A 13,419-nucleotide genomic window follows, 5' to 3' on the forward strand; every position below is an offset into this window, starting at 1 on the left:
AAAATTCACTTCTTATGAATACATGGTAATGTAACTCAGTGCTATAGATTTTTATTTATTTTAGAATTATTTGCTCTCAGATATTACCAAAAGCTAGCCAGTTAGCTATGACATGCCTGTATGAGTCACGATTTATTGAAAGTAAAGTAGGCTTTTAGGAGTGTTGATTTAACTGGGTGCCGGTGGCTTATGCCTGTAATCCTAGCTACTGGAGGCTGAGATCTGAGATTTGTGGCTCAAAGGCAGCCCAGACAGGAAAGTCTAAGATTCTTATCACCAGTTAACCAGCAAAAAACTGGAAGTGGTATTGTGGCTTAAAGTGGTAGAGGGTGCTAGCCTTGAGTGAAGAAGCTCAGAGTCAGTATCCAGGTCCTGTGTTCAGGAACCATGGCTAGGGAAAAAAATGCTGATTTTAGCCTGGTGGTACATACCTGTAATTCTTAAACTAGAGAAGCTGAGACAAGGAAGGCATCATAAGTTCAAAACTATTCCTAACTGCATAATGAGTTCCAGGCTAGCCTGGGCTACATAGGAATACTTTCTGTTGCTAGTCTGAATGATAAAGCATGTCTATAATCTTAGCATTGCTGAGGCAGATGCAGGAACATCTTGAGTTTGAGGCCAATCTGGAGCTACATATTTCAAGGCTCTCTCTCAAAGAAACAAAAAGGAGTGTTGATTGAGATTTTGTTAGATGTCAGCTGCTAGGGAAGTATAAGGAATGTTGTCAGGAACAGATTGGCCTCTACCTGCCTGCCTAAGTCTGTTATCTAGTTAGGAAAGCATCTTAATGTCTCAGCTCTAGTGGAATTCAGACTCCGTCAGAAGATTAGTCCTAGCTTTAGGAAAACTTAAACACTTAAAACATTAGGAATTTTCTTTTAAATATATAAGGCAACAAACTGAGTACTAACTTCTGCTTTTTTCTCTCTTCAAACTTATTGAAGCTACAAGTTCATTTTGGGAATTGGACATTCTTTAGAATTGGACATTCTTCTGCATTTATTGAATTAAAAAATTTTTTTTGAGATGGGGGTCTTACAGTGTGGTCTACTGTGGACTCGGCTTTTCCTGGTCCAAGTGATCTTCCTGCCTTAGTCTTCCATGTAGATGGGACTATATACACAGACACTTATGGTCATGCTCACTTTACCTAGTTCACTTGTAGAAATCTGAATTAAAATGAAGGCTGGATGAAGCTCATGCTTTAATTGTAGCGACTGAAGAGGTGGAGATCAGGAAGATAAAGGTTTAGGGCAGTGCAGGGAAAGTGTAAGAATCCATCTCAACCAATAAAAAGATGACTATGGTTGTACTTGACAGTCATCCTAGATATGGCCTCAGCATTAATGTGAGCCTTATTCGAAAAATAGGTATGGCTCAAGTGGTAGAGCACCTATCTGGCAAGCAGAAGGCCCTCAGTACTTCCCTCCACCCTCAAATAATTATAATTAATAATCCTGGGCTAGAATTGGGATTTTCATGGTTAGGCCTGTACCTTAGTATGCATAGGCCTTGGATTTGCTCCTCAACACTGGGGAGAAAATTGTAATTGTGATATTTTTGAATAGCATAAAATGCCCTATCCTATCTGAAAGGAAATGATTCAATGCAGAAACATAAGTGGATGGTGAACAGGTTGTATGTGGGCAAATGTAGGTGTTTTTAGACAGCGCTGAGCACCCACTCGTTTAGTAGTTTTCGTTCTTCTGAATCAAAATTGGGCTTAGCAACAAAGTCAAGTTTCCCTTTTCTGAAAGAGAAAGCATCTGCTCTGCTGCATGCACCTAACCCCCTGGTCTGTCTCATCATCATCAGAGATGGTCAAGGTGTCAGAAAGTGCTCAAAACTGCATGTCTTCTTCTTGTAGGTCACCTCTGGGGGAACAGAAAGCATCCTGATGGCCTGCAAAGCTTATCGGGACCTGGCCTACGAGAAAGGGATCAAGACTCCAGAAATGTATGTACATGTGGCTGTTTCTCCTTCATGCAGTACTGCTGTATGAAATAGCCTGTGCATGTTTCTGTGCTGCTTCTCTTCCTCCAGCCCCTCTAGTCTTCTTCCCTCTGCCTTGGCCCTCTGCTCAATGCTTTCACATCTAGCAGAATTCTAAATGGAGCCTTAGGTTGCTATTACAGACCATGCCTAGCTCTGTACTCATGGTGTATATGCCAGACTGAGAATGAGATCCTCCTTCCAGAGGGACAGGCTTAGGAGCCACAACTTTGAATCCTGTGCTTTTAAGTTATCTGGAGCCCAAGGAAAATTGTTTACTTATTTCAGTTCATTATAACACTATAAATTTCTTAAATGTTGTAGGTTGCCATAGGGGACACTGTCAGAGAACTGTTTCTGGGAGAAAATATTTTAATGCTCTTTTTGTGATTTACTCACATTGCCTCTGTTCTAAGGGAATTCAGACATGAGAAACAGAGAAGTGACCCCTTTAAAGAGGCCAAATTGTGAGTCTTTATTGGAGAGCAGAAGGACTGCTGGTAGACTTATGTCTCAAATACCAGCAGCCCTGAATGTAACCAGCACAAATATTATATAGATCAAAACCACACAAAGTGTGTGGAATTAAACCCAGCAAAAGTGTTCAGACATGATCGAGCAGACCAGATAAGGACACTTAAACCTAATAGAAGAGCAAACCACCTAGGGAAACAATCAGGGGAAATCAATGGCTAATTATCTAGGGGAAGCATAAATCTATCTAGTCTCCTTAACTACCAATGGACATAATTTGGGTATTTGGCTACATTTTTTCACCTAGATTGTTTCCGTACAGTGTACTCACACTACATATTTTGGGTTACTGTTGGTTTTTTTGTATTGTTTTGTTTTAATTTTTTATTGTAATTAATAAAAGGGTTACATGACATTTGCCAGATAGAAGGTGCATTAATTCACATACATTGATACCCTTTCACATGTCTTGGTACCCATTACCCTCCCCCCCACCCCCCCTCCCATCTTGGTTTTCCCCCCCTTGTTTTGTTTTTTAACTACAAGTGTCAATGACTATGAGGTAGCATGTGGTCCCAGGGTATGGCTTATATTTACCCTAAGAGAACATACCAGGCTGCCATTTGTACCCTTGTAAGTTCTTGATTATTCATGATACAGTGATTTCTCCCTTTAGGAGAAAAGAGTAATTGTAGGAGTAGAGTAACTGAGGGAGGCCAGAAAGCAAATATGCACCTTTGACTGTGTTTCTTTTTCAACACTGTTTACAATACTACTTTGAACCTGTAGAAAATGGGGATTTCAATTTCTTGGAGGATTGTGGTCTTTGGCTTGGAAGGACTCACTGGCCTGATTGTGTTTGACTCCTGTTCTCTCATCTCTGTCAGGCAGGTTCACATGTACGTTAGAGCATGGATCAAGAAGCATTTTTCTTACTGAAGTGCACTAAACAACTAATTCTTCTTTACCCTGATCTGTACCTGCTAGCCTTGGACTTTTCTCCTGTCACATCTAATTCATACCTTGGATCCCCTTCATCTGGAATTACTGCTTTGGGTTTTTATTGTTGTTGTCTTTTTTTTTTTTTTTTTTTTTTGCCAGTTCTGGCACTTTAACTCAGGGACCTGAGCACTGTCTTAGGGCTTTCTCAAGGCTAGAACTCCACCACTTGAGCCACAGACGACTTCTGGACTTTTCTATATATGTGGTACTGAGGACTTGAACCTGGGTCTTCCTGCTAGGCAAGCACTCTACCACTAGGCCAAACTCCCAGCCCTGGAATTACGTTATAAGTTTTCACTTTTATTGCCAAAACAGTTTCCTAAATAGAAAGACAAGGTTTCTATGGAAGTTTAGTTCATCTCTTTTTGTTTACACTTAGAAAACAATATATAAACAATATACAAAATACACAATATATATTTGAGGGGAAATAATCAGAACTTCCTCCTAGTGACTTAGATTAACGCGTCCTCACTTGAGTCCTGTTTGGCTCTGCGTTTCATTATTCCTTCATCCTCTAGTGTGGCTCCCCAGAGTGCCCACGCCGCTTTTGACAAAGCAGCCAGTTACTTCGGGATGAAGATCGTACGGGTCCCGCTGAACAAGTTGATGGAGGTGGATGTGCGGGTGAGTCTCTGCCACATTGACTGCAGCCTCTGTGGTTACACAGGCAGTTCCCACCCCTACCCCTGAGAAGTACAGAGGCAGGAGCAGTCAAACTGTCACTGGCTGTGCTGATGGAGTGCACTTGTTTAGATTTTGTAAAATGTGCGTGGCTGAACTTGTTACAGGATTCACTGTCATCTTAATAGTAATTGTTTTTATACCTCATAGTTTAGAAAAGCATTTTTTAGAATGCCTTCAGAACCACATTTGCTAGAGCTATTTTGTATTAGTGTGTAGTGCACAGATGAGGGTGAGTCCTTACTGGGTCAGAGTTTCTTAGTTTGTTGTCCTGTGGGGCAGGACTCACATTTGGATTTATGAACCTTAGCTCCACAATGGTTGCATTGTGCTCCTAGCCAGTTTTCCGTGTCATATACCTACCTACGTCTTAAAGGTGTCAGTGATGGACAGGACACTAACGACCACTAGCGGACCAGACTCTGTCAGTTGCCTACATTTCCTCTCATGGCCGTGACATGGCCCCTCATTTTTCCCTTCAATTTAAATCCCTAGGCGATGAGAAGAGCCATCTCCAGGAACACTGCTATGCTTGTCTGCTCCACGCCACAGTTTCCTCATGGTGTGATAGATCCTGTCTGCGAAGTGGCCAAGGTGATGAGAGAACTAAGCTACCATGGCATTCAGATTGAAATTTACAATAGAATCTAATGGTACAGAAGTTGGCACACAGAAGTGGTTTTATTTGATTGGGTTTTATTTGTTTGTTCGTTTGTTTGCAGTACTGGGGTTTGAACTTTCCCGGATTTTACTTGCTAAGCTCCACTTGAGCTACACATGCAGCTCTTAGAAGCAGTTTTGATTTTAGATTTAACTACAGCAGTGATGAATGGTTAGAGTAAGCCCTGCAGGTCTGTTTGGAGATTCTGAAGTCACTGCATCTGCTTGAGGCAGGCCTGCCCAGGAGATGGTGTTCTGAAATAGTGTTGACTTGGATAGTCTCATCAGGAAGAATTGGCATTTAGGAATATTCCCACCAGCAGGTGGCATTTCCCACACTTCTCATCTAAGGCAGCAAAGGAGGACTCTCCCTAAGTCACAGCCCTGCTCATTGCCTGCTTGGTGGTGCTGGGAGCTTGAGATGGTGCCTTTTTAATATACAGTAAATGTCACATTTCAGTTGGGTTGTTTTGAAGGCTAAATATGATGGAAAGAAAACATTTTTAGGAATGTCAGAGATGAGTTTTTAACATAGAGGGACATGATTCAGAATAGCCTTGTGTTGATAGCATACCTGTGCAATCCATGTCCTGTAAAAGCTTAAGTATTATTTTATATTCTCTTATGTTCTTTGTTTTCTGGAACTAGCTGGCTGTCAAATACAAAATACCCCTTCACGTGGATGCTTGTCTGGGAGGCTTCCTCATCGTCTTTATGGAGAAAGCAGGATACCCGCTGGAGAAGCCGTTTGACTTCCGGGTGAAAGGTGTGACCAGCATTTCAGCAGACACCCATAAGGTGAGCTGAGGAGGAGGTAAATTAAATGCTTGTGCGTGTGTACTGGGTTGTTTGCCATAAAATAAATGGACCGTCTATAAAAGTAAATCAGGATCTTTGTTCTTAGTAGGCCAGGCATTTAGATGACAGGATCTAGGTGACACATGATCAACAGCAATAGTGAAAAGAGCCTTTACTCATAGTGACTGAGAGTCAAGCTGACTGTAAGTAAGGGGCCTTTTTCACAAAGGTCCCTCCAGTCCTCTGGAGTCTGTGAGAAAGAAGGTGGCTGCTGGTGCTTCAGCTCCTGTGCTGCTGGGGCCAGGAATCTGAGTGACAGTGCTAATGGGAGAGGCCTTTGGGGAAAGGACACCCATGCACTTAGGACAGTTGGCTCACAAAGTTTGAAAGGTCTGTGTTCACCACCCTTGATTTAGGAGGTAGAAGTCTGGATCATTGAGCAGCTCCGTTTTAAATATTCCAGCAGTGGAAGACGTGTCAGCGGCTCAGACTGTGCACTTGGTTCTGGTCACATTTTCACAACTGTTCTGAAGTAGAGCATAGTCAAGATTATTCTTCAGCCTCCCCAGTTATTTACAATAAACTTGTAATCAGAATCTGTCCTGCCCAGTCAGCTCTCATGCCCTTTTCCTTAACCATCTAGTTCTGTATAGACTTGGGAGTGCATTAGCTCTACATAGTTCGCTCAGCAAGAGTTATCTAGGAGGCCATGTTTGCTGGGAGGAAACCAACTAGATAGTGTGATTTCTGGGTAGACTCTGATCACCCTTTTGTTCCCAAAGGAAGTGTAATATTAAGCAAAAAAAAGGGGGGGAGGACCAGAGTTTGGCCTAGTGGTAGAGTGCTTGCCTAGCATGCACTAAAAGCCCGGTTCGATTCCTCAGTCCCACATACATAGAAAAAAGCCAGAAGTGGTGCTGTGGCTCAAGTGGTAGAGCTCTGACTTTGAGAAAGCCCAAGGACAGTGCTCATGCCCTGAGCTGGAGCCCAGGACTGGCAAAAAAAAAGATGAGATGAAAGCCAGATTGTGATTCTAGTTTCTCCCAGTGACTTGGTGCCCATTCTTCTTGGCTTCCAGTAGATACCTGTCCTTAGTTCTATCCTAACCCATTATCCCAGAGAAAAATTTTAAATGAGAACCACAAGCTGGGTAGTAGTCAAGAAATTCCATCAAGTGAACAGACTGTTCTTCCCTAACATTAGATTCCTAGCTCCTGACACTGAGAATCTGAACTTTGTTCCCCAGTTTCCTTCTCCCCATCTGTACTCTAGCTTGAACTTTTCATTTAGTGGGAAGCATCTAGGAAATGTATAGTTACACTCAGCAGGTAATGGGTACATTATTTCTTGAACATTGTTACTCCTTCCCATGTTTTTCTCCCACTTTCTCTCTCCCCACTCCCTCCCAATTGTCTTTTGGTTCCCTTTCTTTCCTATTTTGAAATATACAAATAAACATAGATACAACATATCAAGTACCAAAATCATTTTTTTCTTTTTCTGGTCAGTCGTGGGGCTTGAACTCGGCCAGGGAGTTATCCCTGAGCTCTTCAGCTGAAGGCTACCACCCTGCCATTTGAGCCACAGTGCTACTTCCACCATTATATTCTTAAAAGGAATTTTAACATTAAACAAACAAAAAAAGAATTGGCATGTAGGCTGATTGTGATTTTCGTTGTGACTTGCAATAGACACCTGTCCTTATTTCTACCCTAACTCATTGACCCAGAAAAATTGTTAAATAAGATCCATATGGTAGTCAAGAGTAGGATCAATCCCATTAACTGAACAGACTACTCTTCCTGACTGATATCAGATTCCTGGTTCCATCAACACTCTAGGTTGAACTCTTCACTTAGTGGGAAGCATCGTGTGTGTGTGTGTCTGTGTGTCTGTCTGTCTCTCTGTCCATCCATCTGTCCATCTGTGTGTCTGTGTGCATGAGTGAAGGGAGGGTGACTGGGCCTTCCAGGAACAACCACACTCTCATCCATCTGCTTCTCCCCTCAGTATGGCTACGCCCCCAAAGGTTCTTCAGTGCTGTTGTATAGTGACAAGAAGTATAGGAGCTATCAGTTCTTCGTTGGCACCGATTGGCAGGGTGGCATCTATGCTTCCCCAACCATTGCAGGCTCACGACCTGGTGGCATTGTTGCAGCCTGTTGGGCCGCCTTGATGTACTTCGGGGAGAACGGCTATGTTGAAGCTACCAAGCAGATCATCAAAACCACTCGCTTCCTCAAGTCAGAGTATGTGTGGAAGATGGGGATCTGTCTTGTCTCTTGTTTTATCTGCTAGTCAGCTCAAGGTTTCAGCTTGACTGTGTACTAGCCCTAACCTATTTGCTACCTTCTGAGGGCCCAGGGCTGAGGCTAGCAGTTCAGGAGTTGGTGCCAGGGGGAGGAATGGGAGTTTTTTTCTCTGCTCTAGCTTGGGAGAGATATAGACAGGTGGGAGCCAGTGGTTCTGATTAATTAGATCTTGACGAGTTTGAGCCATTGGATGTTTCTTAGTTTCTGATTGTAACTCTGATCATCATAATTTCCACTGATCCCATCCTGTCTCTCTTTAGTTATAAGATGAGAAGGTTCTGTACCCGAAAGTCAGATTGTATTATAAGAAAGACTGGGTAATTAAAATATATGATTGTGAGTGATTAAAATCTATGTAGCTGAATTTTCTTTTTGTTTGTTTTCAGACTGGAAAATATTAAGGGCATCTTTGTTTTTGGGAATCCCCAACTATCAGTCATTGCACTGGGCTCCCGGGACTTTGATATCTACCGACTGTCTAATTTGATGACTGCTAAGGGGTGGAACCTGAACCAGTTGCAGTTCCCCCCCAGGTATGTGTGAGGAAGTCTTTTTCCCTCACCCTTTGCTCCTGAACATTTGGAGGTTTGAGGAGTGAGAAGAGCTGACACGCCAGAGTTCAGCCACTCAGCTCCAGCACTTAAGTAGCAGTTGCAAGAGCAGCAATATGGTGTGTAGGATTGCTGTCTTGCCACCTGGTGTCATTAGATATAAGAAACAGGACCCTAGCCTTTGACTGGTATAATTAGGTGCTGGCATCTTGAGACAGGTGGTTGGTCATGTAGGCTTCCACGTGCCATTAAATACCCCCCCCCACACACACACACAACCTCACTCACACTCTGATCCTTCTTGTACACAGCCATAAAATTATTCATGTAAGATACATGTTACCTGAGCAGTATTTAGCCCAAACTCTTTCAGAGGTGTCTGATTACTCAGGCATGCTTTTATGTTTGTCAGTATGCTTTTCTAACCTAACCTAACCTTCCATGATGCCATGAAATCCTCCTCTCAGGCTAAACAGGTCTGTCCTGTGTCCTTTATGTACAGCTTAATCTTTGAAGGTTTGCTGCTATTGCCAGCTCTATTTTAGAGTCTCATTTCCTCTTCACAATTTTCTGTACCCTGTCTTCTCTCCAGGTGACTTAAGTTTTCTTCATAGCCCTAAAGTCTCAGTTCTTTGAGATCTCAGCATGGTCCTTTTCTCTTAAAAGTAAAAGCATCTCCTAAAGCCAGGTGCTGGTAGCTTATGCCTGTAATCCTAGCTACTCAGGAGGCTGAGATCTGAGGATCATGGTTTGAAGGCAGCCCAGGTAGATAAGAGACTTTTACTCATAAGTGGAGCTGTGGCTCAAGTGGTAAAGTGCTAGCCTTGAGCAATGAAGCTCAAGGATAGCACCCAGGCCCTGAGTTCAAGTCCTAGTTCTTGTATAAAACAAACCAAAGTCTCAGTGGTCATGGCTGAAGGAATCGTGATTAACGGTTGGGGCAGGCAGAACAAGAGGATGGTTTTTGATCATGGTGAGAAACCTTAAGACCACTCAGACTTACTAATTCAAGTATTTGAAAACACTATGACCAGGACTGGGAACAGCAGAAATAAAGTAAAGGGATAGTCGGCAAACTCCTATGTTCAGGTCTGTTCTATTTCAGAATGTTGTCTCTGCCTGTTTCTTCTTCCACAGCATTCATTTCTGCATCACATTAGTGCATACCCAGAAGCGAGTAGCAATCCAGTTCTTAAAAGACATCCGGGAATCTGTCACCCAAATCATGAAGAACCCTAAAGCCAAGACCACAGGAATGGTAAGATCACCTGGAGAAATTTCCCGTAGAAACTAGGGGCTGGCGTAGGGGTTAGAAGTTGCTGTGAATGTTGGCTCTCCTGGTTGACTGGCATCTCAGATGAGATGTACCTTGTGAATTAGAAACTGCTCTAAAACAGCAGTTTTTCTCCATTTGCAAAGAATTTTTGACACAGGAAAGTCAATACGCATTTTTCCTCTGGATTTATATGTATACACACACACACACACACATACACACGTGTGTATGTATACACATATATGTATTAATATATGAAGCAGGAGGTGGTTTTTATCAATTTGCCAAGAAAATTTTGTCACAGGAAAGGCTTAAGGAGTTTTTCTCTAGATACACACACACACACACACACACACACACACACACACACACACACAATGTAAACCCCATAGCTAGTACCTTTATGCAGGAAGACAAGCTAGACAGTAGCTGTAAAAATAAATCACGTCTGCTATTTTTCTGATGAAATGATGTCTGGGCAGGAAATGGGCAGGGCAGGGGCCGTGGTTTACAGGTGTGGAGCTAAGACTAGTGGGAGAAGGGGATCCCCTTCCCAGCTTTGTCCTTGCTCCAGTGCCCACCTCACTAATGACCCATGTTTGTTTGGATTCGCAGGGTGCCATCTATGGCATGGCCCAGGCAACTGTTGACAGGAAGTTGGTTGCAGAACTTTCCTCCGTCTTCTTGGACAGCCTGTACAGTACGGATACTGTAACCCAGGGCAACCATATGAATGGCTCTCCGAAACCCCACTGAACTTGGGCTCTTTTTGGTCCCAAGGGATTTCTGGCCTTCCGAAGGTTCACGGGATGTGCAGCAGGCCACACACAACTTTGACATCTGGCCCTGCTCCACAGGGCATCATAGATCATAAAACAGTTTCAGCCTCAGGATTTGGTTCCTCTTTGTGGGTTTTCAATTTGAAGACCGAGAATGATTCTTCATGGTATAATGAATTTGCCCTTGTTATGTAAATGTTGCACTAGGGATTGTTTGAGCCATTTCCTTCTCTGACTTTTCTAGCTTTCACCTCTGTTCCATGGCTGCTTGGCCATTCTGTCCTGTCCTGATTCCTTAGGGAAGCCAGGAGATAGCATAAGGAATCTTTGCTACTCAGGCAGATGTTTTGGTGGTCAGATGGGAGGCTTTTTTTTAACACCCCACCTCCCAGGTGAGTGTTAGGTATGCTCTGGAAGGAGGCCTTTTTAGCCCTCTGTTTATGAGTAGGTCAGTTGTCTCTTAGAATCTCTTTTGTTGCCACTTGTTTTATTTTTCCAGGGCCCAAGTAGGCAAAGTGTGTGTTCCCTGTGGTACAGGATGAGCAACAGAGCACATGGCTCAGTCTCCTATGGCACAGCTGGGAGTGCTTCCAGCCCTGCTTTTCCTTGGTTGCCACCATCTTTGTAGATGCTTGTTCGCAGATAAGCTCATTGCTGTTCTTCTTGTCATGGAATGGGAAAGGAACATCGGTTCCAGAGAATTAAGGATATGCTGGCTCAGTAGTGGCAGTGGTGATGGGTCTCCTCCAGGAGGGTGATGAGTCAGACTCTGCCATGCCTTACTGAATAGTGGCATAGCTGAGTACCCAGGTTCATGTGTGTGTCAGTGGTGGGCCTCCTCCCATTGCCTTAAGCCATCATGTTTGCTTGAAGGAAAGGCTTGAAGCACCTCTATAAGTTGCCTTGACTTACCTTAGGTGAAAATGAGGAGGGTGCAGGAGACACTTTTCTCTCCCATAGTACAGTCTTCTTGCTTTCACCCTCCATTCAGCTTCCAGAGGTACCATTACAAGTTACCTAAGGTACTGTTCCTTCCTCCGCCCTGGCTGATGGAGCTGTGTAGGATGGGATAACCCTTTTGCACTACAAGAATATGGCCACAGGTAGCTGTAGGAGGGCCTGGCCATGCCACAGCCTGGAATTGGAAGGAAGAATGTTGCTCAGGGTGGTACAGGACAGTCCTAAATCCTGGGTCCACTTCCTACTCTGTTTGGTGGGCTTGATCCAAGTGGAGCTACTGTCCTGATCTCATGACATCATACCATGTGCCTTTTCCTTCAGCAGTGAGCTGTTTCTGACCCAGGCCCTTGGGGATAAGCCAGTCTTGAGGTTTCTGTCTGGGTAGGAGAGAACTTGCCACTCATTTGGAGAACTGTGTTGAGTTCCCTTCCCCTGCCCAGGGCTCCTGAATGCTTATCCTCACCTGGCTTCTGTTCTCTAGGTGTGCTTACTGGGAATATAGGCAAGAGGACCCTATACCAGGCTTTCCCTCTGGCACATCTGTTACAAGCAGTCTTTTTTTTTAGCATTGTAATTCTCACCAAGAACTGTGACTAGCTGACCATGGCTTCGTGTGGGTGTGTATTGTGTGTCTATTTTGTCTGTTTACCTCCTGTTTGCCTTACAGTATACTGTGGGGTTCAGGAGTGATGGCTCTTCTTATGTACAGGTGTCAGGGAGAAGCTGAAATCTGTAGCTTACCTACTTCCTTCAAGAAGAGAGCCTTGAGAGAATTGCTGTGGTCAGAACTGTGTGGTGGTTGTCTCGGGTCTCCAGTGCATCATGTTAGAATAGGCCCAAGAACCCAGAGCCACCCAGAAGGCACCACTGTGGCTTACCAGCAGCTAACCCAGAGAATCACCTCTCCTTCAATTTCCTGAGCCACTCATTTCCTCTATGCTGTGGCTGTGACAGCACTGGTGCAGTTGTGGGGGAGGGGAAGGGAGGGAGGGGGATGATGATGGTGTTTTTCAGAGGGACCTACCATAGCCACTTTTAATTGTTATTCAGAGCCTTAGTTTGACTAAACAGTTTTGTGGGCTCTTTATTTTATGTATGTGATTTTATGTGTGCACATAAATCTAGTCTGTGGCAGAAGTGGGTAGAGTAACTTTATGATATCATGTTAGCAGAAGTCACGTTAGCTTCTGCAAAGTCTGTAAAAGTCTTTACTGTCTTTTTACTGCATTAGAAGGAAGTCGTTCCTGCGGGATGTGGCTCATTGGTGGAGTGGTTGCCTGGCATGTGCCAGACCATGGGTACCATCCCCAGGCAGAACAGCAGAGTAGTAGTCCTGTGAATGTACTACCATGTCACTTTTACTATTACCAGTTTTATACTTAGAAAATGGTACTTGCGTCTTTTAAATCTGTTTTGTCTTCTCTAACCTCCTGTTCCCTATGCCCCCTTTCTAATTACGGCAATAATTTCTTAAGAAGCAATTAAATAATTAAATGTCCCACACTGTAACCACTGTGGATGGTGCATTTCTTTGTTGTTTACTTAGGTGTACACATGAGGTAACAAACATAGTGGTGGCCTTTGAATGGACTGCTGGTGCAGGATCTCCCCCTAGTGGCGAATTGTGTGTGTCCCTGACACTGCCGCTAATGGGCATAGCAGGAACCCATGCTTTCATAGGTCTTTCCATTAGTCTTTTTTTTTTTTAAATGATAATGTATAGAGGGGGTACAGTTATATTCTCCAGATAGTAGATGCATTACTTCTCACATATTGATACCCCTTTTCATATTTTTTGTCCTCATTACCCTCCCCTCACCCCTTCCTAATCATCTTGTTTTCCCCCTTCCCTTTCCTATTTCAAATAAACAATATATACAATATGACAGGTAACAAAGTCAGATACTGTAACAGTTTGAGATTAATCA

The 13,419-nt window shown here is 43.5% G+C and overlaps 1 protein-coding gene across 1 annotated transcript in view; it reads left to right on the plus strand.

Annotated features, from left to right (window-relative positions):
• Sgpl1 (sphingosine-1-phosphate lyase 1) overlaps window positions 1-13,000 on the plus strand; it is a 55,643-nt gene extending 42,643 nt beyond the window's left edge. The window contains exons 7-14 of the mRNA XM_090346493.1: window positions 1,871-1,959; window positions 3,993-4,098; window positions 4,651-4,749; window positions 5,464-5,613; window positions 7,624-7,862; window positions 8,312-8,458; window positions 9,614-9,734; window positions 10,368-13,000. Of these exons, the coding sequence (XP_090202619.1) occupies window positions 1,871-1,959; window positions 3,993-4,098; window positions 4,651-4,749; window positions 5,464-5,613; window positions 7,624-7,862; window positions 8,312-8,458; window positions 9,614-9,734; window positions 10,368-10,508 (1,092 nt within the window). The 3' untranslated portion in view covers window positions 10,509-13,000. The remainder of the gene's footprint in view (window positions 1-1,870; window positions 1,960-3,992; window positions 4,099-4,650; window positions 4,750-5,463; window positions 5,614-7,623; window positions 7,863-8,311; window positions 8,459-9,613; window positions 9,735-10,367) is intronic.
• Window positions 13,001-13,419: the final 419 nt, after the last annotated feature.

This window comes from Megascapheus bottae, chromosome 15 (assembly GCF_031878675.1).
Source record: "Megascapheus bottae isolate mThoBot1 chromosome 15, mThoBot2.hap1, whole genome shotgun sequence".
Classification (NCBI taxonomy): domain Eukaryota; kingdom Metazoa; phylum Chordata; class Mammalia; order Rodentia; family Geomyidae; genus Megascapheus; species Megascapheus bottae.